The following is a 22,421-nucleotide window of genomic DNA, read 5'->3' on the forward strand; positions in this document are numbered from 1 at the left end:
GTGTCCACCTAACACATCCCCTTTATATATGCAGCACGAGTTGGATACGAAATCCAGATCTACGGGTACGGTAAACCCGGATCCGATAATATTAAACGCAAATCTTCCACGAGACCTTTTCTTAGGATATAATGAAACAGGAGAGGTGATCATGGTTTGCGGTTCAACTTATTCAATTATATTTAATTAATTTTAAAAGTATTTAGATTTAATATAGAATTGATTATATTTAGGTTGAATAATGGGTTAAAAATTATCCGTATCTCATCTAATCTAATCCAATCATATAATAATAATAAATATTAATATTATTAATAATAAAATATAAACATAAAATTTCTTTATGCAACAAATTTGCATATTTTATATAATTATATTTTACATTTTGGTCTAATCATAATCTAACCATGAATTGGATTGATTTATATCAAAATTACTAGAATCCGACTCAATTCAAGATTTTTTAATTGGATTGGATAAAAAAAGTTTTAAGAAATTTACAAATAATTACAACTAGGGTCATAATGTCATGCACTCATTTTATGTAAGCATGTGTTAAAAATATCTATGTGTATAAATATTTTATTTAAAAGTAAATAATAAAATATATGAGACAAAATCAATCATTTATACCCTAACTAAACAATTTGAAAATTTTACTTATATATTTCTATTTTTTATAAATGAAATATTTTACCCATAAATCGTTTATATTTTTTATTTTGAACCTAACATCAATAGGTACCATGCTTTCAATTTGATAGAATGCGGGTTTGGGTAAACGAGATAATAATACATCTTTTTTTTTTACTAGATAAAAATATATCCAATCAATTTTAAATGAGATAATAATATATCTTTATATAAGAATATATTTGGTCAATTTAAATAAGATAAAAAAATATATCTTTTTAGATGAGATAATAAGAGTATCTTTAATAATAGTTTCCTAAAGCATTTCCAACGACAATTTTTTATTTGAATAGAAAATTTTAACTAAAAAAAGTAATTTATTAAAGAATTTGAATTTTTTTAATCTAAAATTCATTGTTTGGATTTTTTTATGAAGAATTTAAATTTTTGGAATTTTAAACAACTGAAAATGTGAAATTTTAATCTCCTTCTAAAACGTGAGAAATTGAAATTCTCTTATTCTATAGACGCTCACACCGCACCGCAACCTCTTGCTCGCAACCTCACACCCGCACTCTTGCTTTCACACTCGTAACCCCCTTGCGCTTACTCGCACTCATAACCTTGCTTTCTCTCTCAGGTTAGTCTCTCTTGTGTGCTTCATCGTGAGAGAAACCGTCGAGGCACGTGACCTGGTTTATTATGGCAGCGCTCATGAGGGTTTTGAGATCGTCAACATGTTGGTACAAAGTTTTCATGTTAGGGTAAAGCTCGAGGTTATGATGTGTTTCTCTGAGCTCGTCGAAGGTTTCGCCTATGGTTTTGAGGCAATCGTGGAGCGTGATTGTCTTGTGTTTCATTAGGTCGTGTTTGGTTAGGAGTTTCTTCATGGTGAAGTAGTTGTGTTCCACCACACGAAAGGTGATGCTTAGGGAGAGTTAGATGATGTCGCGGTGGTTGGTGACTTTGCGAGTGACGTTGGGCTTGGAGGCTATGGTGGAGAAGAGAGTTCGGGGTAGAATGTGGAGCCTAATTTAAAATTTTGAAAATGAAGAAATTTAATTTATTTACCCAAACACAAAATTTAAAAAATGATAGAATTTCAATTGAAAGGATTTAGTGGGTGAAGAAATCTTTTTTTTTTGGTTTGTTCTTCATTGGAGCAAACTAATGTAGCACACAATATTTATCGCGAGCAAGATCCATTTCTTCGCCATAAAACTATTTCTTTACTATTAAAAAACTATTATTTTACACAAACAAGTACAATCAACTAACAACCCAAAAAAGAGGCAAAAAACTAAAATTGAAGAAGGAGAAGAACAACACAGAACACCTTTGTCGACGGTTGCTTTGTAGTCACACCTCACCTTGTCGTTGCACCTTTATTCACACCTAGCCTTTACGTTACACCTCCGTCTCGCCTAGCCTTGTCGTTACATTGCACCATCACAGGTCCGTAAACCTAGCCTTCCTGTCACACCTCCCTTGTCACCACACCTCTGATGTACCTCACACGGGATCTAATTTCAGGGAAGAGATTTGGGAAAACCACACACAGTGTAGAAGATAATAATTTAAAAAATTAAATTAATTATTTTATTTTAACCATAATTAAGTGAAAGTTATAAAATATAAAAGTGTGAATTTCTTGATCTTTTTTATTAAAGTAAATTTGTGTATAAGTTTCTTATAAATAACATGATACTCTAAGGACCAAGTTAAAAAATCATCAAAGAAATTATAATTGAAAATGCTTTAACACCACAATGAAAGATGAAGGTCAATTTTCTTTTTATGATAATTCTCTTCCTATCATAATTTATTTCAACTCAAGAACCAAAACCTAAATCATTTGATTAAAAATAAAGTCGTTACTATTTATTCTAATAGTTGTTGATTACAAAGGCCAAGATGGATTCCGGTAACATAAGACACAAGACAAAGACTCGATCTTTTTTAATTTAAAATGTAATTTTTTTAATGATCATTCGGGCATGAAGTTATAAGAATTAATTCGACTGGATCTAAGTATAAAAAGGTTTTATGAGAAATTATAAGAATTAATTGAAATAAAGTTATTTGAGCTTTTAACTATTGCTCTAAGTGGTCCTTATTATTTAATAATTTGGGTATTATTTATTTTGAGAGTTTTATTTTGGACATCTTTCATTATTTTCATCCACTTGTAACCCTTTTTTTTTTTTATTAAAACTTATATCAGCATAAAACACAAGAGTTGTTATATAATAACAGAAACTTATTCAACAGTAAAATACTAGTACAATTTAGAAAACATGATAATGGTGTTTGCGTTTTTACTCATTTATGACATAGGTACGCCTAGATATATTTGCCATTCTGACACTTCTTTATCCTAAATTTTATTAGATGGTATAATTCAAGTAGATTTCACTAAAAAATCGTATAAAGAGATTATAAATCGCTTACATTATCTAGGAAACTAACTTAAGCATAATATACTCTTACTTCCTTTTTATTTGACATCCATTTGAAAATTTCAATAATTTCATGTTTGGCATTATTTTCAATGAAATAGTAAAACAGATTAATTTAACCAATGACAAGAACAAGAAGTCAAGCATGTTTAAATTTATATTATAGGGACAACCATAACATTAGATAGTCGTCTTACGAATGGATATGTCAATTAAGTACACATCGGAAAGGAAATTTGTTCAACATCCTGATAGTCATGACTCATGGATTAAAAATACTTAGCATTAATATTTAATTACTAATAAATAAAAAATTCACTTGTGATGTTATTATTGCATAATCAAAAAGACTAGTTTGTAGTCGAAAATATTTAACGCAAATCTTCCACCAGGCCTTTTTTCTTATGAAAGAGAAAAACGATGTGTTTCGAGTTCAGGTGTGAGGGATCATTCATCTATGGGATACAAATGACTTAAATTGCAACTGTATAAGAGGTTTGCAATTGCATGTTCTTATCTTACTCTCTTTTTTTAGATGTTCTTATCTTAAATTTAATTTTTATATCATATCATATATTTTTATCATCTTATCTTGTTTGACAAATGAGTCCTTAGAGTTTAATTAGTTCAATTTGAAGCAGTATTTTAGTTTGTAAATTATGAAATATAAATATTTATTTTGTTTTTTGAAAGAGTAAATTCAATTTGGAGCAATATTTATTTTATTTTACTATTAACTTTCTATTTAGAAATAGAGATAAAAAAGATTTAATAGAAAGTGATAATCGATTAAGAAAATTAAGTATAAAGATAAAAGAAGGATAGCTCGAGATGGTTGAAAGATTTTTTTGATTATTAGTTTAAGGAATAGAGATAAAATTATATTTCCTGGTTTTACTCGGCATATGCAGCTTTTGAAACTCCTTCCCCATCCAATATCATTGTTTTAAGAGGAGAATTGGAAGGTTTCACCCTTGCAGCAATCACTGATTTGTCTCCTCTTCCAAGTAGATTTTTATATTGCCAGTAGATGTGAAAATGAAACAATATGTCAATTCTAAATCTGATGCATCTTGTACATTTTTGGTCCTAGTCTATATCTCTGATTTCTTGGATAAATATATCTATCTACCTAAAAACTTCTCTTCATTGTTGCTCTATATCTTCCTGCAAAGAAGTGGATACATGAATAAGGAAGGGGACAGTATGATAAGACAGTAAACTAAATCAGCATTTGCACAGTAAATATTTTGTAATCCATGTGGCAGTTGCACCAAATGCAAGGTTAGTGGGGGAAGCATCTTGCACTTACCTTCTAATTATGTATGTCATTTTTCAATTTGTCCACAGTTAATTGAATTCCAATGAATGAAGTTAAATGTGGCTTAATTTGCATGTCATAAACGGATGTTTTAGTACCATATTTACCTCAACTAATGTTACTGATAGGATATATCTAATTATCCTGACAGAAACCCAACTTCCTAACTTTTTCAAAGGTATAACATTAAAATGCCTCTAATAACCTCTGTAAATTTTATTTTCTTGAGCCTGAGGTTCATTTTTAACTCTCACTTCCCCTGTCAAAAATCAAAGCAACACTAAAAATCTACACTTTGCCCTTCTACATTATTCAAGTTCATTGTTGGATTTTAATATAGCATATTGATACTTCTTATCCGTGCAACAATATAATAACAGTAACAGGCTCTTGAATATGGTGTATATTTTCAAGCTAAACTCCTCAAAATGGAGTAAAAAAATAGACAAAGAAACCAAGAAAAAGACACAATTTAAAAGAAAACAGAAGAGGAGCAAATAATGTTCAACCAAGTCAATAAAGTATCAGATCAACGCTGCAAGTCTTGTAAGTTGTAACCATTGAAAATATTATAATTTCATTTGCAAGGGAACAAAGCAGGTGGAAAGATCAATGCACAAAAGTGTGGCAGCAGCATCAGAAATTGGAATCCTTCGGCACAGTGTTAGTCCTCATCCTAAACAATCACTGCTATGAATGAGAACTCCTGAAATTTATAATTTCATTCACATTCATTATTAAGTATCGATACAACTTATGAATATCATTAGAAAGACACAAAATTCAGTTCACATCTTCCCCTTTAGCCAAAAATGGAAAAGCCAGAAATCACAATTCAAAATCAAACCATCTAATTTAATCTAATGTAAAGCGGAATCAAGAGAGAGGTTTGTTTTCCTGAGTGAGCATGATGATTTGAAAGACTCAATCTGTGACTGGCATTTGACATAGTCTCCCTTGTTCTCTTCCAAGCACTTTTTTAAAGCCTCAACATCACATGTTGAAATTATTTTCTTCACACAGCTGCTATCATCCCCTGCTTTTTGATCCATGAGCTCCAATTGAGAATATATAGATCCTGCACTTTACATCAAATAGCAACTAATTCAATCAAAACAATATCACAGCAAAAAAAACAACTAAATTTTGGAGTTCAAATAAGGAAATGAGCATCGAGTAATCCCGTCCAGTGTTATGCTTGAAAATGGGAAAACAGGATAATTGGTAGCAAGGAAGAAGCAAAATGTCTTACCGTAACGAAACGCAGAAGCACGATGTAATTGGATTTCGTGGTTTAGAGAAACGAAGATATGAGTTGGGTGAATTGCTATATTCTATTTCACTGAAACTGAGAGTCGATATTTTAACTCCACAAGCCCTAACACCGCTGCGGAAGATGAAGGCCAAGATTCATTCTGGTAAGTGGTAACATAAGACACAATATACAGGAAGACTCGATATTTTTAAATTAAAATGTAATTTTTAATGATTATACTAACATGATTCTATGGTTAAATTCTACTGGATGTTAGTGTAAAAAGATTTATGAGGAAATATAAGAATTAATTTTACCGGATGTGAGTATAAATTTTACATTAATTAATTAATTATAAGAATTAATTGACATAAAGTTTGAGCTTTTATTGCTCATAGTTCTGTAAAAAAAAAAAACTATTGCTCATAGTTCTGTAAAAAAAAACCATTGCTCATAGTGGTCCTTTTTTTCGCTGAATCGCTCATAGTGGTCTTGATCTTACTAGAATAGCTCTTAACTTAATTAATACTATGAATATTATTTATTTTGAGAATTTTATTTTGGGTATCTTGCATTATTTTTCATCCTTTCTAACCCATTTTGTTTTATTAAAACTTATATCAACATAAAACACAAGAGTTGTTATATAATAAAAGAAACTTGTTCAAAAATACTAATACAATTTAGAAAACATGATAATGGTGTGTGTGTGTTTACACATTTATGACATAAGTACGCCTAGATATATTTATCATTCTGACACTTCTTTATCCTAGATTTTATTCGATGGTATAATCCAAGTAGATTTCACTCAAAAAGTGTATAAAAAAATTATAAATCGTTTATATTATCTCATAAACTAACTTAGCATAATATACTCTTCTTTATTTTACATTCTATCTTCCCAACTTAAGTGAAAACACAAACTAAGTTTTGTTCACCATTTGAAACTTTTGATAATTCCATGATTTGGTAGTATTTGCACTGAAATGGTAAAGTCTAATAACTAAAGCTTTTTCTACGAGTATCACATTATCTTTCATTTTCCGACATTCTATTTTCATTAATAATTACAAAATATTACAAAATTTCCCAACATACTATAGAAAACGATGAGAACTAAAATATTTTCATATTATCCGAATCCTTGAAAACAAGAAATAGAACTGAAAAAGTTATCTGTAATTATTTTAATTAATAATAACAAAAAAAAAATCCAAACATACTCCATTTTTTTGTCATTTCATTTTCTATTTGCTAACTAGAAAGACATCAACTTATCGAATGCCAAACAGATTAATTTAACCATTGACAAGAACAAGAAGTCAAGCATGTTTAAATTTATATTATAGGGACAACCATAACATTAGATAGTCGTCTTACGAATGGATATGTCAATTATGTACACATCGGAAAGGAGATTTGTTCAACATTCTGATAGTCATGACTCAAGGACATAATTTACATGACATGTACACCAACTGTGTGATGTGACAATCAACGATTATACGCAGAAAAATAACAGAAAAGTATTGGTGATTTGGATCAATGAAAAGCAACAATGGACAATATGCCCGTGTTATACCCGAACATGCAGCTAAAATCTGAAAAAAAACCAAAGAATACAAAGCATCACAATGACTAATATCTGTCATGAAAAGTGCATATTCTGTATAACTACACAGCATGAGGCACCATGCCTTGTGAAGGATTTAAATAGTACAAACAATAAGCAATTACCTTAGTCAATGGCTGGAGCTACCAAGATCAAAGTCCATGGTATAATCATACTCAATTGTTGGAATTACAGAAGCCATAAATTTTAGGAATAAAAATAGGTACCTACAGAAATAAGTATATATGATTATATTACCTCATAGACACATATATATATATGTGTGTGTGTGTGTGTGTGTTAGTTATTAGGAACAGTTATGTCACTTTAGACTCATGAACTAGAAGTAAGGGGATAAAGTCCATATCCAATGACTATACGTTTGTGAAGCTAATTGGTACGAAATATTTGTATCATTGGTGCCACAGCATGGGTTAACGGTAGTCATATTGAACTAATCAAAAGACCATGTCGATTTATATCATATGAATGAATAGTTTCTCCAATTGAAAGCAATATCTTAGGAAGAAAGGGTTTACTTGTCAACTTCAGGCTCAACTCCGTGTGACATCAACACATCAATGATTTTCTTCATCACTGCTCCATGTCGACATGGATGAATAGATGCATGCTTCCCTGGCAAGTGAGGATGGTCCTCAATTGTTACCTGCAACATTTTTAGTTCAAAAAACATTTGTGAGAATTAGAGTGAGACGGTCTTTTTTATGAGAGAATAAAAGAGATCAATATTGAATATTAGATCTAACCATGAATGGTCAAGTTTAAAATACAAAAATCATGTTTTTTTACATTTTTTTAAAGTCATACGATTTTAATACCCTTTAATCTTGACCATTCCAGTGTAGTTGTACGGTTAAGATTTACTCCTCACTAAATACATCTCCTATATATATTCATGTGCCATATCTCACCGTTTTGTGTGCATGATCTTGACTAACATCTTCAAGAACAAGTTCTGGTTGCAAAAGCATTCTCGACTGCCACAAGATTGAACATAAGTTTGCAAATTATAGAATTGGAATTTGGAAATGATGAAAGGGTTAAATGAGAATATAACGTGTGCGACAAGAAAAGTCTCATTCTAAAATTCCAAGTTTGACACGAATGTCAGACACAAGTTCATTTTTGTAGTCCCAATACTTCATATAGATGTCAGGGGGACTGTGCAAATGATTCCATCCTTATTCATAAAAACTAGGAAGAATACATTCACTATAGTTCATCCACGTGTTAAGAATCAGGTCTTTTTTATTTTATTTTTTGGTTGGACACATCAGGTTTTATTCGCTAGTTTAAATCAGAAATGCTAATTCTAGTTCTAGTAGCTCTGCTATAGCCCAATATAGACTAGTCAAAAGTGACTAAATTATAGTTACAAGGATCAAGAGAATAAAACAAACCTCATCATACCCAGTAAGCCATACTCGTGGTGTTTGATAATATTTATCATACCTGCAAAATGAGCAAGGTCCACCTTTTAAAATCATTGCCTGAAAACTATTTGCTTCTACTATGAAGTATATTATTAATTTAAAAAAGTGGTAAGGTATGGCTTACTGATTTTAAAAGGTGGTAAAGTACAACTATGGCAAGATAAGATATTGTCCAAAATAGAAAATTATACCACTTCCACAGTTCTTGTCCACAGAAACATTTTAAAAAAAACTGTTTGGTGACATGTTTCACATTTATAATTCTTAAAACAATAGACCATATTCAGTTTACACTTTAAAGATGTTTCTGGTTTTTGTTCCTAAAATAATTGCTTATAACTGGTGAAATTTTAGAATCTGCCTAAAACTTTATAAATACAGTATCAAAACTAAACTCAACAATGGATCATGGATACCAAATTTTTCATCATATCATAAATAGCAATTTCGTTGAAGCAACCATAATGAAAACATTAAAGAGAAGCCATAGACATAATCCTATCTTATAACGAGTTTGGGGGAAAAGAGTCACCCTCGAAGATGCAAGAACTCCACTTCAACAATTTGTGTTATAGATATTAAAGTCATAAAAAATTATTAATATAGAGGGAGAGATTTAATAAACCTAGTGGAGAGTTCAAAGTAGAGAGTAGCATGCATAAAATGACAGTCAAGAAAATTTATATTGAAACTCATCTTACGTGATACTGACATCGTAAGTTCGGGTTCGAAGAATATTATCATCATCAGGTTCGTGAGCGACTAGATATGTGGACTGAAGAGTGGCCTCCATTAGCATAAGAACAAATTAAAGACATGAATCACATTTATTGAATCAGTATCAAATAAATAGCAGGAACTGGTAAAGTGAATTAATTCTTAAAATAAATAAATAAATAAATCAAATGGAGAAATATATGAAATATTATTACAAATTATATAAATAAATAAAAACTAAATAAACCATCAGGTGCGTCATGGCCTACCTACTTAAACATTAGAAGAGAATAGTGAAACAGTCATTTAACTCAAATTATCTCCTGAACCATCATACTAACTGTGAATGAGGAGTAGAGAAACTAGGTGCCATTAACATGTGGTTCTAGGGTCACTCTAGGCTTCATTCTAAATTCTCAAAGAGGTTGTAATGATGCATGCACATTCAGCTATATTTGTTGACATGATGTACCCTGAAACAACTGGGTTTGGTGCATACCATGCTCAATCAAGATACACAAACCTCCATTTTGGAGTTACTGAATTAGTAAAATACTTGGATGGTCATTTTAAAAAAATCATTTATGATCACTTAGTAAATGGCAACTGACTTTAAATAAAGGATTTCAGGCTTTTCAGCCATTAGAGAAGTTAATAGCCCTCTAAAAGGAGAAGGCAGGGGAAAAGCATAGTTATAGTAGTAAACAGAAATAAACAGGTCTTTAGGTTATTCCTTGATCATATGCATGAAGATTATTCTGAATAAGTGATGACACCCAAAATCTCAAATGTATACTGAAAATGTGATGACACTACTGTGCAGCAGCATGACTGCTCTTCAGACATCTCTTCCCAACTTCTCTCTCAAAATTAAAGAATATAAACGCTAGGAAATATCAGCCTAAAAGAAACTTTGACCTATGACACTACATCTGCAAATAGCAGACTGTATATTTCTATTGTCCTTCATTTGATTCAATAAAACTGAAACATCAAGTCTGAAATTGATGCAGGACAGTTAGGAAACAGAAAGCCCACTTCCAAGTTCCAACAATGTGGTATCAACTTACAGGATCATTTTCAATAACATTGGAAGTATCATCAAACTCTGCCATATCTGGAATATCTTCTTCCTCCTCAGCTCCCATGTAGGAAGGAATTTTCTTAATAGAATTCTTTTTGCTGATTTCTAGGCTTTCCATGGAAGGTAAATTCTCATCCTCGTCAGATTTGGTTTCTTGAAAAGAAGAAGAATGCAAAGGCAAAAGATAAAAGGATTAAAGCCAAAACACAATTTACAAGCCTCCAGTCCAATAGCAATACATACCTTTAGGTTTCCCATGAGTTGCTAGCCAGCCATCATTATCTTCATCATCTAGTAAAACTTCCCCTCCAGCAGCTTCATATTCTTCTTCAACAGATGCAGCTCTCCGAAGACAAGGCACTGTTAAGTACTCCAAAAATCAGCATGACCATGAAACAGAACAGGAAATTCTCAGATATTACTGCTTGCTTTTAGGAGAAGAAGAAAAAAACACGCATGATGTAAAGGCATACTCAGATCTCAATCATACCATTTCTAGTAATCAAGAACTGTTTCTCAGGTGGCAAGTATGGCTTCCTCTTGCCTGGATCACCCGATTCCCTATTGGAAAACAGAATCACACATTTACTAAATCATTCAAATTGGGATTTCGAAAGGCTAAAAGAGGCAATTTGAATATAATCAGGAAAAGACGGAAAAATGAAAATTAGAATTACCAGGACCAGGTGGGGCATTTGGCAACGAGATTATCGCCGGCGGTGACGAACTCGGAGACACTGAGAACTCCTTTTTCTTTGAAGGCGGAAACGGTTCGGGGGCCAGTGATCCTCTCGACGGTGCCTTTGAAAGCTTCGTGAATCTTCTGAGTCAGAACCATCTCTTCCTCCCACTAAGGATTTTGGGAAATTCCGAAAGAGATTGAAGGAGGAAGAGGTGAGGTTGCGAGACAAAAGGTTTTTGGAAATTGGCCCTCGTACTACACGTTTCCTTTGTCAACACCTCATCGATGTAGATTGCTCAAAAATATATAACACAAGGGAAAACGGCATCATCAAATGATATATGGAAATGTTTTTATATATACTTTATCAATGTTTGTTAATTTCGGAGCAAGTAATTTATATAGATAATACTAGAAAAATATTTTAAATTTGGCAATATGATAAATTTATGGTTAAGATATACTTTTAATCTTTTATTTTATTATAAAATAAGATATACCAAAATTGAATTTATTTCAAATTTTAGGGATTAGAAATATAATTAAGTTAATTTTTTTATCATTTAATTAAAAATAACTTTAGATATAATTTTTAAAATTATTATTACAAAATTTTATAATCTTATGATAATTCATGATTTTACATGGTAAACATATATTCTATTTAATTTTTAATAATTTTATATTATATGCTTAGAATTATATAATAAAAAGAATCTTTAGAAACCTCTATATTTATTTAGTATGAAAACAATCTACTTACAATCCTGCAAGTATTTTTACTACTGCTTTTAATTAAAATATTATGGGAAAATAATAGGTAGCACTGTTTTTTAATTAAACTTGAAGTTTCCTCCTAGTAATGTGGGAGTTACAAAAGGAAAGTATATTGCTAATTAAAAATAATATTAACATACTTATACTTAAATTTATCCTTTTAAGATCCCGTTAGTAAATTATTCTATCCTATTAATTTGAATCAATTGTTTGATGTGATTGTCTTATCGTATTATTTATCCTATCCAATCTGTGATTTTTATCCTCTGAGAAATTATAATTTCTTTGATGTTCATTTGATTTAATATTCATTCAAATACCAAAATAGAAAAAAGAAAGTATTAATGGGACAAAAATAAATATAAATTCTATTTAAAATGCAAAATTGTTTAATACTCGATCTTCTTTAAAATATGTAAGAAAAACAATACTCGTATTTATAAATAAAAACGACCTATTGATTGGCACGACAATAATTTTGATTTCATCTAGAAAACGGTTGAGTAAATGGGGTGACAGTTACCATCTATAATCAGAGACAATTGTGGAAACGTTTCCACGAAACACAATAGGCAGTGTTTGAAGCCTGAAGAAAATGGCAAAGAGTTACAAAAATTTGCAGGCAAAACTCCAAGAACTCCAATCTATACTCGACCAAGCGTTGCTGCTTGGCCCCGAGACTCAGTCCCCGGACTCCTTCTCCAACGACATCAAACATAAACTCGCTTTCATAGGAAACCTGTTAGCTGCACAAGTTTCTTCTCATCATCCATCAAAACCCCATCATTTGCACCACATTTCAGAGAGGTTATCCACAATGGAGAGTGATTTTCATCATTGGGACTCTTTTAGATCACTCCCCTGTCATGATTTTGACATAGATTCTCTACTTGCTCTTGCACCGATTCGTGTCTCAACAATGATGATGAAACTGATTTGATTGCTTTTGAAGACCCAGAAAAGCTTTTGCTTGATTCCAATTGTGAGAAGGCTATGGTGAATATAGTGGTGCTGTGGCTGAGGCAACTGGCTATGTTGATGAAGAGAAACAGACGGAAGAAATGAAGAATGGATTTGACAAGTTGGAATCTTTTGATTATGAAGACGCAGATGATTTTTTAGAAGACTTTGCCGGAGACAAGGGACTTGTGGAATTTGAGGGTGCATTACTTAGAAAACCTGAGGGTAAGAAGGAAAATTATTTGGAAACAGAAGAAAGTAGACACAGTACATTTGGGGAGAGATGTTCTGCACTGGCTGCTGGAGATTTGTCATTGGCATGATATTGATGGGCTTCATTATGGTAAATATTTCTGCTTGCTTTCATTATGCAGAAGAAGCAAGTTATGCCGTTCCAACTTAGAAATAGGGCAGCTAAATAATGGTAAATTAAGCATCTGGTGTTTCTTGCACACAATTTACTTCAAAGACATTCTACAAAATTACTTCTTATGGTTGATAAGTACTTCGTATTTAGGATTTAGATCAGTTCTGTCAAAATATTGTGTATATTCAAACTAACTCTGACTTGAGTGGATGAATTTTGAATATTTCATCTCTTTGTAAAGAGACATTTATTTCAAGGTATCAAAAAAGATTCTTGAGAATGCAGACTTAGAAATATCACTTTTTCATGTTTAGTACAAGTTTTACAAAAACAGCTAGAAATATAAAATACTCATATTTGTGATACTTACTAATCCCATGGTAAGAGAAGGATATCTTTCATTTTCATAGAAATAGAAGTTATTCTTTACAATGATTAGTCATCCCTGCTTGATTGTTCCTCATTCCTTATTTTTACTTCTATTTTTTTTAAAGATTTAATAAGGCATGATTTTTTTTTGTGATATCAAATAAATGTTGATTATTGAACATGTTAAAAATTACAAAATTTTGTACGAAAGTGGGGAAAGAAGAAATTTATTATAAGAGAAATTATGTGATGACGAAAACTGAAGGATATTATATCAATATTATATAACTCTTACTAAATTAGTACTAATTAGTTTCATATTCTTATCAGTATTAAAAGTAATAATGCAATGTCATACTGGTTAAATAAATGAAAATTTGTTATATCAACATCACATTCAAATTTCAATTGTGATTTATGAACTATTATCTTTATTTTGATTTAGGATTTTTGGTTTTACATTAATATTACACTATTTTTTTGTGTAATATTAATATAAAAAAAATACGAAACTTTATACTAATATTTTATTCCAAACATATCTTACAATTATAAAAATTGATGCATTCACTTATAGACATTGTGGTATTCGTGTGGCAAGTCGTGACTATGATACTTCGTAGCTGAATTGTTTGTAAATAACGAAATAACTAGAAGAGTTCCTGCGGGTTTTTTCCCTGAATGGCCTGCAGATGTTTTATCGAAACTAGTGGAACACAATCTTTCTCGTTATTAAATAAAGTTGCTGATAAAATGCAATAGATAAGAAATAAGTGGACAACATCATTTAACCACAAACAAAAGATGTCCCGAATAAAATTTTCGAGAATGTAAATACCTGCGGAGAACCAAAAAGCACAACAAAGATGTGCTTCAGAAACTCGTTAAGCAGAAGCAGTAATTAAACAAGCCCTTGGGGTAAACCAAATTTGGACCAAATATATAAGGAAATTAATGGTTTCGTTTGTATAATGAAGTTCACAAAAAATCAACAAAAGAAAAAAAAGATGCTTTACTAAGAATGTATAAACAAAGAAATTGTCAACCATCCACGTTAAACAGGAACCGGAAAACCCTTCTTGGCCATGCTATCCAAAACATCGTTGAGGGCTTGACATAAGCCCACAATCTGCAACGAAAACCATCATTAGTAAAAGGGTGAGGAAATTGAACTATTGATGGTTACTAAGGCGGCACAACACGCTGACTCGCTCAATCAGAAGTTAAACAATATGGTCCTCACAGTATACGTGCTATAGTGTAAACACAAGTCCATCCTACAAGTACATTTAATTTAAGCACAAAAGTAACATACATAAGGTATACAAGTCAACTATTACTTTTCTAATTCTCCTTTTCTTGAGGCCCATGGGAGTTGATTATATCGAAAACTTAAACTCAACATCAACTTATTTATTTCTGAGATTCATTCTTCAAGAAATACTAAAATTGGAAAGAATGTTTAATTTTTCAGAGTTTTAGCTATTCATATTTTTTTTAAAAGAATTCAAATGTGTGCTATAATATATCACTGAAATTTTCACAACTTTTATGTAACTGCAACAGATGTGAGAGTGTGAGATTCACTGATTATTTATTTAATACACCTACAACCATTCCCTGATTATTCATTTAACCCACCTATAATCATTCCCCGATTATTCATTTAATCCAACCTACAACCACTGACATCCAAAGTATCAGATGTTTATAACAAAATTACCTGCTGGTCCCATCGCTGCAACTCTTCAGTGTCATCGTCAAAATGTATCACAGCCTCAACCTGCAATAAATCATAAAAATATACCATAACTTTTTAAAGAGGTTTAGAAACTAAAAACCTTGCAATAATGTTTTCCCCACTCTCAGAACAGCTAAAAACTCTCCTCCTACATCATACCCTAAACCTTTTCCTAGTTCCCATACAGCAATCCAACAAGAAGATTCCTTCAACTATTATTCCTATTTCCTTAGTATACTTTTATAAACAGAGGTGGCAATTGTTATTTATACCTGATCAATAGAGCCCCTCATCCTATCCTCATAAATCATTCTTGATGCTATCTTCTCGGCCTGAGAAAAGTTATTATTAGAGAGAAAGAAATATCAACATAAATAGAATATAACAAACTTTAGGACCATCGAACGTTAATAAAGAGAGAGAGAGAACTAACAACACATTGTCACATTCTTTATAACACGCTCTTTATGATTGGCATAATCTTATTGGAAATTATAAAATTTTGTGGTCTCACTTCATATTTAATGTCTCGTTCATGATTTTGTAGTTCCAAAATATTTTTAACCAATAATAGAGTATATTAAACTGTGTTGCTAGCATTCCTAGAGAAAAAATACAAGAGCAATTTTCCTCGTCTGTAACCTTTGTTCAGTAATTAACACGAGTCATCATCACCAAGTCAATCCTTGGGAACATTGAACATTTTTTCATTATTTAAATTGGATGATTAAACAAAAATAAATCTTCAACATGAAAAAGGGACATACACCAGAAACATGACATGGTAAATTACAGAAAAGTATATTTCTTTCTATAAAAGGCACCGCTGTTATTTGCTCTTTGCCAAAAAATAAGTATAACTGTTGACACAAAATTCTTTACCTTGTGAGGTGGGATCCCCAACAGCGTGCCTAGCTCATCAAAGCTGCAAGAGAGGCACACAGAGCTTAAAATGCGTGTAACCTAATAATGTTAAAATGATCTAGACATAAGAAATAAACTGGTAGTATAATTTCCCAAACCTGATATTAGTATAGAGTTTGCTAGCACTCAAAAGATTGTGCTCAATCATAGCGCGGTCCAGCACAGTGAAATTGTCTGGAAGAAGAGCTTGCTGTTCGAAAAGTAAAAGCTGAGGCATACTGACTATTACTTCCAAATATATGAAGATACCATATAACTAAAATAACCTGATGTGGTTTCAATTCTTCTGCAAAAGCATCAATTTCTGGTTTTCTGAGAATTCTCTCCAAATACACCTGATATTCAAGAGATTCATGTTATGTGATCCGTGTGGAAGGCCATACGAGAGAGGAGGGATGGGGAGGGGGAGATACCTTCTGCAGTATTGGATAGATCTTCAACTTTGAACACCGCTCATCCTAATCCAAGCCCACAAACATTATATATTATGAGATTTGACCTTTGCAAACAGGATTCCAAAATCTGTATATTGTTTAATGTGTAAACATTCACCTTGTACAAAGTGGCAAGAACACGGGAACGTTGAGGTCCTGCAGCTGCCAATATTGTGCATGTAACAGCAGCAGATAAAGCTTGTTCAAGTGCTTCCTCATTAATCTCCCTATAATATTATAAATAAAGATAACTGCCTGCCTATGAGCCATAGCATTCCAGATAAATGTAATATATAGGCTAAACATAAACCACATTGGACACATGCCCAAGATATTACAAATATGAGCTTATTCCTGGCCAGGGGGCCAGCCAAGTTGAAGGCCCATGTTCATGATATGTATAACATTTAGCATCATTTGGCCCTCACTCACATATTAAGTTCTTCTATTGGTTTAATAAATACTGAGATACCACATTTAAAACACAGAATGTGAATTACAAGATGTAGATATTGCCTCCCAATGGACTGAGAAAGTAATACTGTTTGTAGACCAAACTAGAATGCAGTTTAGGAAATAGATTCATTATGGATCCAAAAAATGTGAATGTTATCATCAGAATTAAGTAAGGCAACAACCCTTATCTAGTACTAATGCACAAGATGTCAAGATTAACAAATAAATTGCAGTTTGCAAAAACTACTTGAAAACAGTGTGTTTGTATGTGTTGCCCCACTTTCAATGGCATCAAATGTGAAAGAAAGTAAATGGTGTATTGGCATCAAATGCAGTTTCTGATAGTTTTTCAAACACACACTAGGCAGTTTCGTTTACAATGTCAAAGATTCATACTCTGGCACAAATATCAGGTACACAAGTATTAAGCATTCAATCAAGCATTCATGTATGGTTGTTAGTTGGAATCTTAGGGGCCATAGGATATGAAAAAGTGTTTTCTGTTTTTACTTTCAATTATAAATATATAAAAATGCCACCTTGTTTTCACTCTATTTACTATTTTCAAAAATTTGGGTAGAAAACAATAATAGGGTGTCATTTTTGTAATTAAAAATAAAAAAAGAGAATGAAAAAAAAAAGTTCTCAAACCAAACAACCCCTTATTTTCTCAATTGAAACAAGGATTTGGATTGTAGTATCAAGCTAAATTCTGGGATCTGCAACAATAGTGATTTCAAAAGAAAATATAAGCTGAAGAATATATAGGCAAACGCGAGAGACTATTCCCACGACAGAAAAAAAAAAAAGGATGGGGGGTACAATGACACAAAGTCAAGATATATGCAAACAGATTCTCTTCATTCACCCTAAAATGATTATGTAAAACCTAAGGGAGGGAAAAATAACATGAAAATACATACTCGTCTCCTATTTGCCTTTTCTCAATTTGAGATATATCATAATATCGTAATGCTGCTTCCAAAAACTTCCTCTTCAAATCCAAAATCCTTGCATAGCAAACCTGAAAACAAAAAGGAAAAAATGGGAAAAACAGAGAAGGCTAGGCACAGGCATCTATCTTTTAAGCTCCGTTACCCTTTAGCAGCTATCATTTTCAAACCTTGTACTTTAAATTCAGAACTTCATGCTGACTGTTGCTGACCAAGAATGATGCTTTATTAATAAAAGCTTCAGCATTGACAGCATCATCGTCCTGCCAAATAAGCAAATTTTTTTTCAAATAAATTTTATGGCTCTCGCATTAATAACAAGTGTGCAATCATATTTTAAAAAAGGAAGAATAGTTGCCATACTTACTGCATTAAAATTATTCCTTATGCATGTGTATAAGAGTACAAGAAACATAAACATTTCAGTTATAAAAATATTACCTTCTTGAATATGCAGATGTAGAACAAGAACAGGTAGGGCATGCTTTAAGACTAAAAATTATAGATATGGATACTCATGTTCTTGTGTGGCTTGTTATGACTCCCAATAGCCGCTACTTCAATCAAATATAGATTTCATTGCAGAAAAGAGTCAATACCTCAAGATATAAACAAGCAATTTGGACACACTTTGACAACCTGAATCCATCATCAATCACCCTGATAAAATAAATGAAAGTACAAATAAGTAAAAGAGAGACATCTTAAATTTTGGCTGAATTATAATTATAGTAGTTTACACAAGAAAATAAATATGGGAGGTAAGAAATTCTGAAACCTCATTCCTGAATCAAGGTCAATACCACTGAGCATTTGAGCTGCTTTTGACCATTGCTTCTCAGATTCATAAAGCTCAGCAAGTTTCTCTCTAATAACTAAAACCTATGATAAAACAACAAGTGGCCATTAGAGTAATTGAATTGAGTCAACCAAATGCAAGAGGAAGGAAAAATGTATACTTAAACATGCATTGGGTGATGGGCCAAAACAAAAATACATAATGTGATGATGAGAGAAACTTTTTGCTTAGAAGCAAAGACCAAATTCACAATTACAATTAGCCAGTTTCATCATAGAACTTTTTTTTTTGTTACAAGTTTCCTCATACAATACTTAGTACAAAATAATTTATTTAATTTTCTCAAAATTTAACTTCACTTTTTGTTTCAACTTCTCCAGACATCAAAAACCCTGATGACTATACTTTTTTTATGAAGTCTTTGAATGCATAACTAAAATTTGTGATTCTGTTATTCTGAATAAAAAGAATGATTCATTCCTCTCCCAGCCACCACCTCACTACAATTTATGCAATTGGGCCAAAGAGCACAATTGTTGTGTTCAAATAACTAAATTGCCTTTTTTTTTTATGCTTATCTTTTGTACTGTAGAATTTAATCCCTAAACACGTAAATAAGTAATATCCATGAAACTAAATGAAAATTTACAAGATAATTGATTATTAGCAAAGTAAGGGCAGAGGATTAGTCAACAAAATGACAAGCATGCTTACACAGAGCCGTAGTTTTATTTTAATTTTTCGATTTTGTTCTCAACAACAAAATCCCAATTGCAGTTAAGAAGTAATAACTAAACGTCGAGAGAAAACATTACTACAAGCACGCAGTATGTTAGCCGAATGCACAAAATTCAAAACCTGCTCTTCGAATGACACAACACGAGGCTGAATTTGGGCAAGGGAGTAATGAGCAATCTCTTTCTGTATCTCAGGCTCCAATCTTCCCAACTCTTGAGCAAAAGTCTGCAAAAGCTGCCGAGACACTACTAATGGAACATCATCTGATAACACTGAAATATGAAATTCGAAGGTCTGAGAGCTTGATAATGTTGAACACTAACCGCATAAAAACCCTAGATGGGAAAAGAGACTTAACTGTGATCTATGAATTTCCTAGCCTGAACAATGTCATTAGATGAAATGACGGCAGCAAGTATTTGCTTATACTGCTCTATCTTTTGCCTCTGGTCTGTAATCGCAGAAGCGCTTGCAAAAGCACTCTCCATCACTGTTGCACGTCAACATTCATCAACACAACGCAACAAAATCTATAAAACCTAAATTAAAATAAAAAACTAGTACAGAATTTCCGATTCTTCAATATTTCTAGCAAGTTGTAACAAATAAACAGTGAAAAGATAGTGATTATCATGCAGTAGAGAGTGAAATCGGCTGGTAAGGTTTACCTGTCGGCGTAGTGCGAGTGTTGAGCGTCGCCGACAGTTACAGGTTTCGCCGGTGGAGGTTGTGATTCCTCACTCCTGCGTCGTGAATTGGAATCAACGACGACACTCTCTCAAGTCTGAACTCTCAACTCAACCCTCTTCACCTTCGTATATTGTCCTCGGTTCTTAATTTCTAATGAAAACTGTTCCACCCGGTCGGTTCATTTCACCCAAAAAATTTCTGACACTTTTCATTGGGCTGCTTATTCCACTTCACATTTACTTTAGGCTGGGCCTAAATTTTAGCTAAAGAGGTGTTGCTAAATACACCTTCCATCTTTACTTTTACACCCACTTCTACTTCTTTGTTTCAAGTGTATCCTTTCCTTTTCTTTCAATGAAGATCACTACACCCCCTTCTATTCTGCAACTTGAGACAAAACTTACCCTCCCCATCTCTTATAATTACCTAAATCCAAATGAAGCACCCAAATCAAACTCAATCTACCCTTATGACAAATTGATTAGCACAATTTTATTCTCATTTTATTGTTTAGATTGCACAGAACCCAATCCCTAGAACCTGTTGCTTCACTTTGATTTAAAATCACAGGTATAAAACTATAATTGCAGCAATCAATGTTATTTGAATTCATTGATGGTTGCTTCAATAATTAATTTAATGTCTTTTAGTAGGCCTAGAAATTTGGAATTTGTGTTGCCATGACTGGGTTCACTGCACAAACTTTTTTTAATTACTGTGAGAGAGTTTGGGCAAGGAATTTCCCTAATCAGATTCCTTGATAGGGTTTTGGAGTTTGTGTTACTCATTTACTTGAATGTGCTCATTTGTATGATTTCATTCGGTGATAATGACAATGAGATAGTATGGAACGAAATAAAGAATAAAGGGGACAGAGAAGGGGGTGCACTAACTTCTGAAAAAAACAGGATATAGTTGGAAAAATAATGAGTGTAAGGAGGTGCACAAGTGAAGATGGAAAGTGTGTTTAGAAATATCCTAGCTAAAGTTACTGAATTGATTTTAGGGCCATGTTATTAGCAATTTTTTGAAATGCTTTTTTATCTTTCCAATAGATCATCTGAAAGCCGAAAAAGAGAGTGCTCCGCAAAATGTAATTTTACATTTTAGATTCATCATTCCGAAAAAAAAAAAATCAGGGTGCAATATCCCTCTTTTTTGTCTTTTCACTTTACAACCTTTTTTTCTTACAAAATTAAATTTGATGGAAAAAAATTTATGTTGTTGTGTAGCTGAACAAAAATACATAACAGAAAAAAAATGTTTTGTATCTACTCCACATATACAGTGAAAATAAGTTTGTGTTACGTAGTAGTTGAAAGTAGCAGTGTGTGTCACTTTACAATACACAAGGAGAACTTGTTTTCTAATTGTGTGAGTGACAATAAGTGTTGCTCTTATAAATGTAAGCAAGCTCAATAATCATCCTCTTATGATACATTACACTAAGCTCCCTAGTCATCCTCTCAAATAATGCATACAAAAAGAATATAAATAAGTCCTGTGAAGGTCTCTCTTGAGTGAGTGATATATGGATGAGAAATATAGTGGAACCACTTTAGATATTCACAGCACACAAATAAAAATAAGCCTCTAACACATGCACTCCTATTTGGAAAATATTTTATAATAATTATGTTTAAAATGATTTAAAAAAAAAACAATTAATCAAACCTTATGTTATATTTTCGAGTGAATCCAAGTAGGTGCAAAATTTGAAGCTATTTTGATTCTTTAAATTTGACTTGACCCAACTCATCTTATATTAACTCATAAATATTAGATGAATTGGAGTCTAAGAATGAGTTAAAGTCTCAAAAATTTGACTAAATGAATTTAGGGACAAGTTAAGGTCAAACATAACTCGACCCAACCCAAGGCGTCAATTTTTCATTCCTAACTTTACTAACAGTCATTATGTATTTTTTTTTTTAATACATTTTATTATTTGTGTTTGACTAAAAAATTCTTACTCATTAACTTTTTTTTGTAT

At 32.0% G+C, this 22,421-nt stretch overlaps 2 protein-coding genes across 3 annotated transcripts; both read right to left on the reverse strand.

The window, feature by feature from the left end:
- Positions 1-6,983: 6,983 nt before the first annotated feature.
- LOC114425052 (autophagy-related protein 3) lies at positions 6,984-11,529 on the reverse strand. Of its 2 annotated transcripts, none has more exons than XM_028391796.1 (10): positions 11,216-11,529; positions 11,029-11,099; positions 10,782-10,898; positions 10,525-10,691; positions 9,439-9,512; positions 8,705-8,756; positions 8,216-8,281; positions 7,823-7,950; positions 7,409-7,510; positions 6,984-7,272 (listed from the first exon to the last, which is right to left on the reverse strand). In XM_028391796.1, the coding sequence occupies exons 1-9, from the start codon at positions 11,374-11,376 to the stop codon at positions 7,414-7,416; spliced, it is 933 nt and encodes a 310-aa protein (XP_028247597.1). In that variant the 5' UTR covers positions 11,377-11,529; the 3' UTR covers positions 6,984-7,272; positions 7,409-7,413. The 2 variants fall into 2 exon arrangements, with proteins under 2 accessions (XP_028247597.1, XP_028247596.1); XM_028391795.1 differs by having other exon boundaries at positions 9,439-9,524; positions 11,216-11,528.
- Positions 11,530-14,479: 2,950 nt separating this feature from the next.
- On the reverse strand, positions 14,480-20,612 carry LOC114425055 (COP9 signalosome complex subunit 4). Its single transcript, XM_028391798.1, has 15 exons — positions 20,407-20,612; positions 20,097-20,228; positions 19,859-20,010; positions 18,980-19,083; positions 18,801-18,861; positions 18,372-18,464; positions 18,172-18,272; positions 16,911-17,019; positions 16,772-16,816; positions 16,625-16,693; positions 16,457-16,548; positions 16,317-16,359; positions 15,707-15,766; positions 15,417-15,476; positions 14,480-14,822 (listed from the first exon to the last, which is right to left on the reverse strand). Exons 2-15 carry the CDS (start codon positions 20,224-20,226, stop codon positions 14,748-14,750), a joined length of 1,194 nt encoding a protein of 397 aa, XP_028247599.1. The 5' UTR covers positions 20,227-20,228; positions 20,407-20,612; the 3' UTR covers positions 14,480-14,747.
- Positions 20,613-22,421: the final 1,809 nt, after the last annotated feature.

Source organism: Glycine soja, chromosome 9 (genome assembly GCF_004193775.1).
Source record: "Glycine soja cultivar W05 chromosome 9, ASM419377v2, whole genome shotgun sequence".
NCBI lineage: Eukaryota > Viridiplantae > Streptophyta > Magnoliopsida > Fabales > Fabaceae > Glycine > Glycine soja.

Bases quoted from the DNA above. Each gene is read 5' to 3' on its own strand.
- LOC114425052 (XM_028391795.1), bottom strand. From the start codon at position 11,376: ATGGTTCTGACTCAGAAGATTCACGAAGCTTTCAAAGGCACCGTCGAG. The intron at 11,100-11,215 runs GTAATTCTAATT...GTTTTCCAATAG, and splicing joins AAATGCCCCACCTGGTCCTG to GGAATCGGGTGATCCAGGCA. The intron at 9,525-10,524 runs GTAAGTTGATAC...ATGCTAATGGAG, and splicing joins ATGTTATTGAAAATGATCCT to GCCACTCTTCAGTCCACATA.
- LOC114425055 (XM_028391798.1), bottom strand. From the start codon at position 20,226: ATGGAGAGTGCTTTTGCAAGCGCTTCTGCGATTACAGACCAGAGGCAA. The intron at 18,465-18,800 runs GTATTGACTCTT...CTTATTTGGCAG, and splicing joins TTGCTTGTTTATATCTTGAG to GACGATGATGCTGTCAATGC. The intron at 16,817-16,910 runs GTGAATGTTTAC...GGCTTGGATTAG, and splicing joins TTCTTGCCACTTTGTACAAG to GATGAGCGGTGTTCAAAGTT.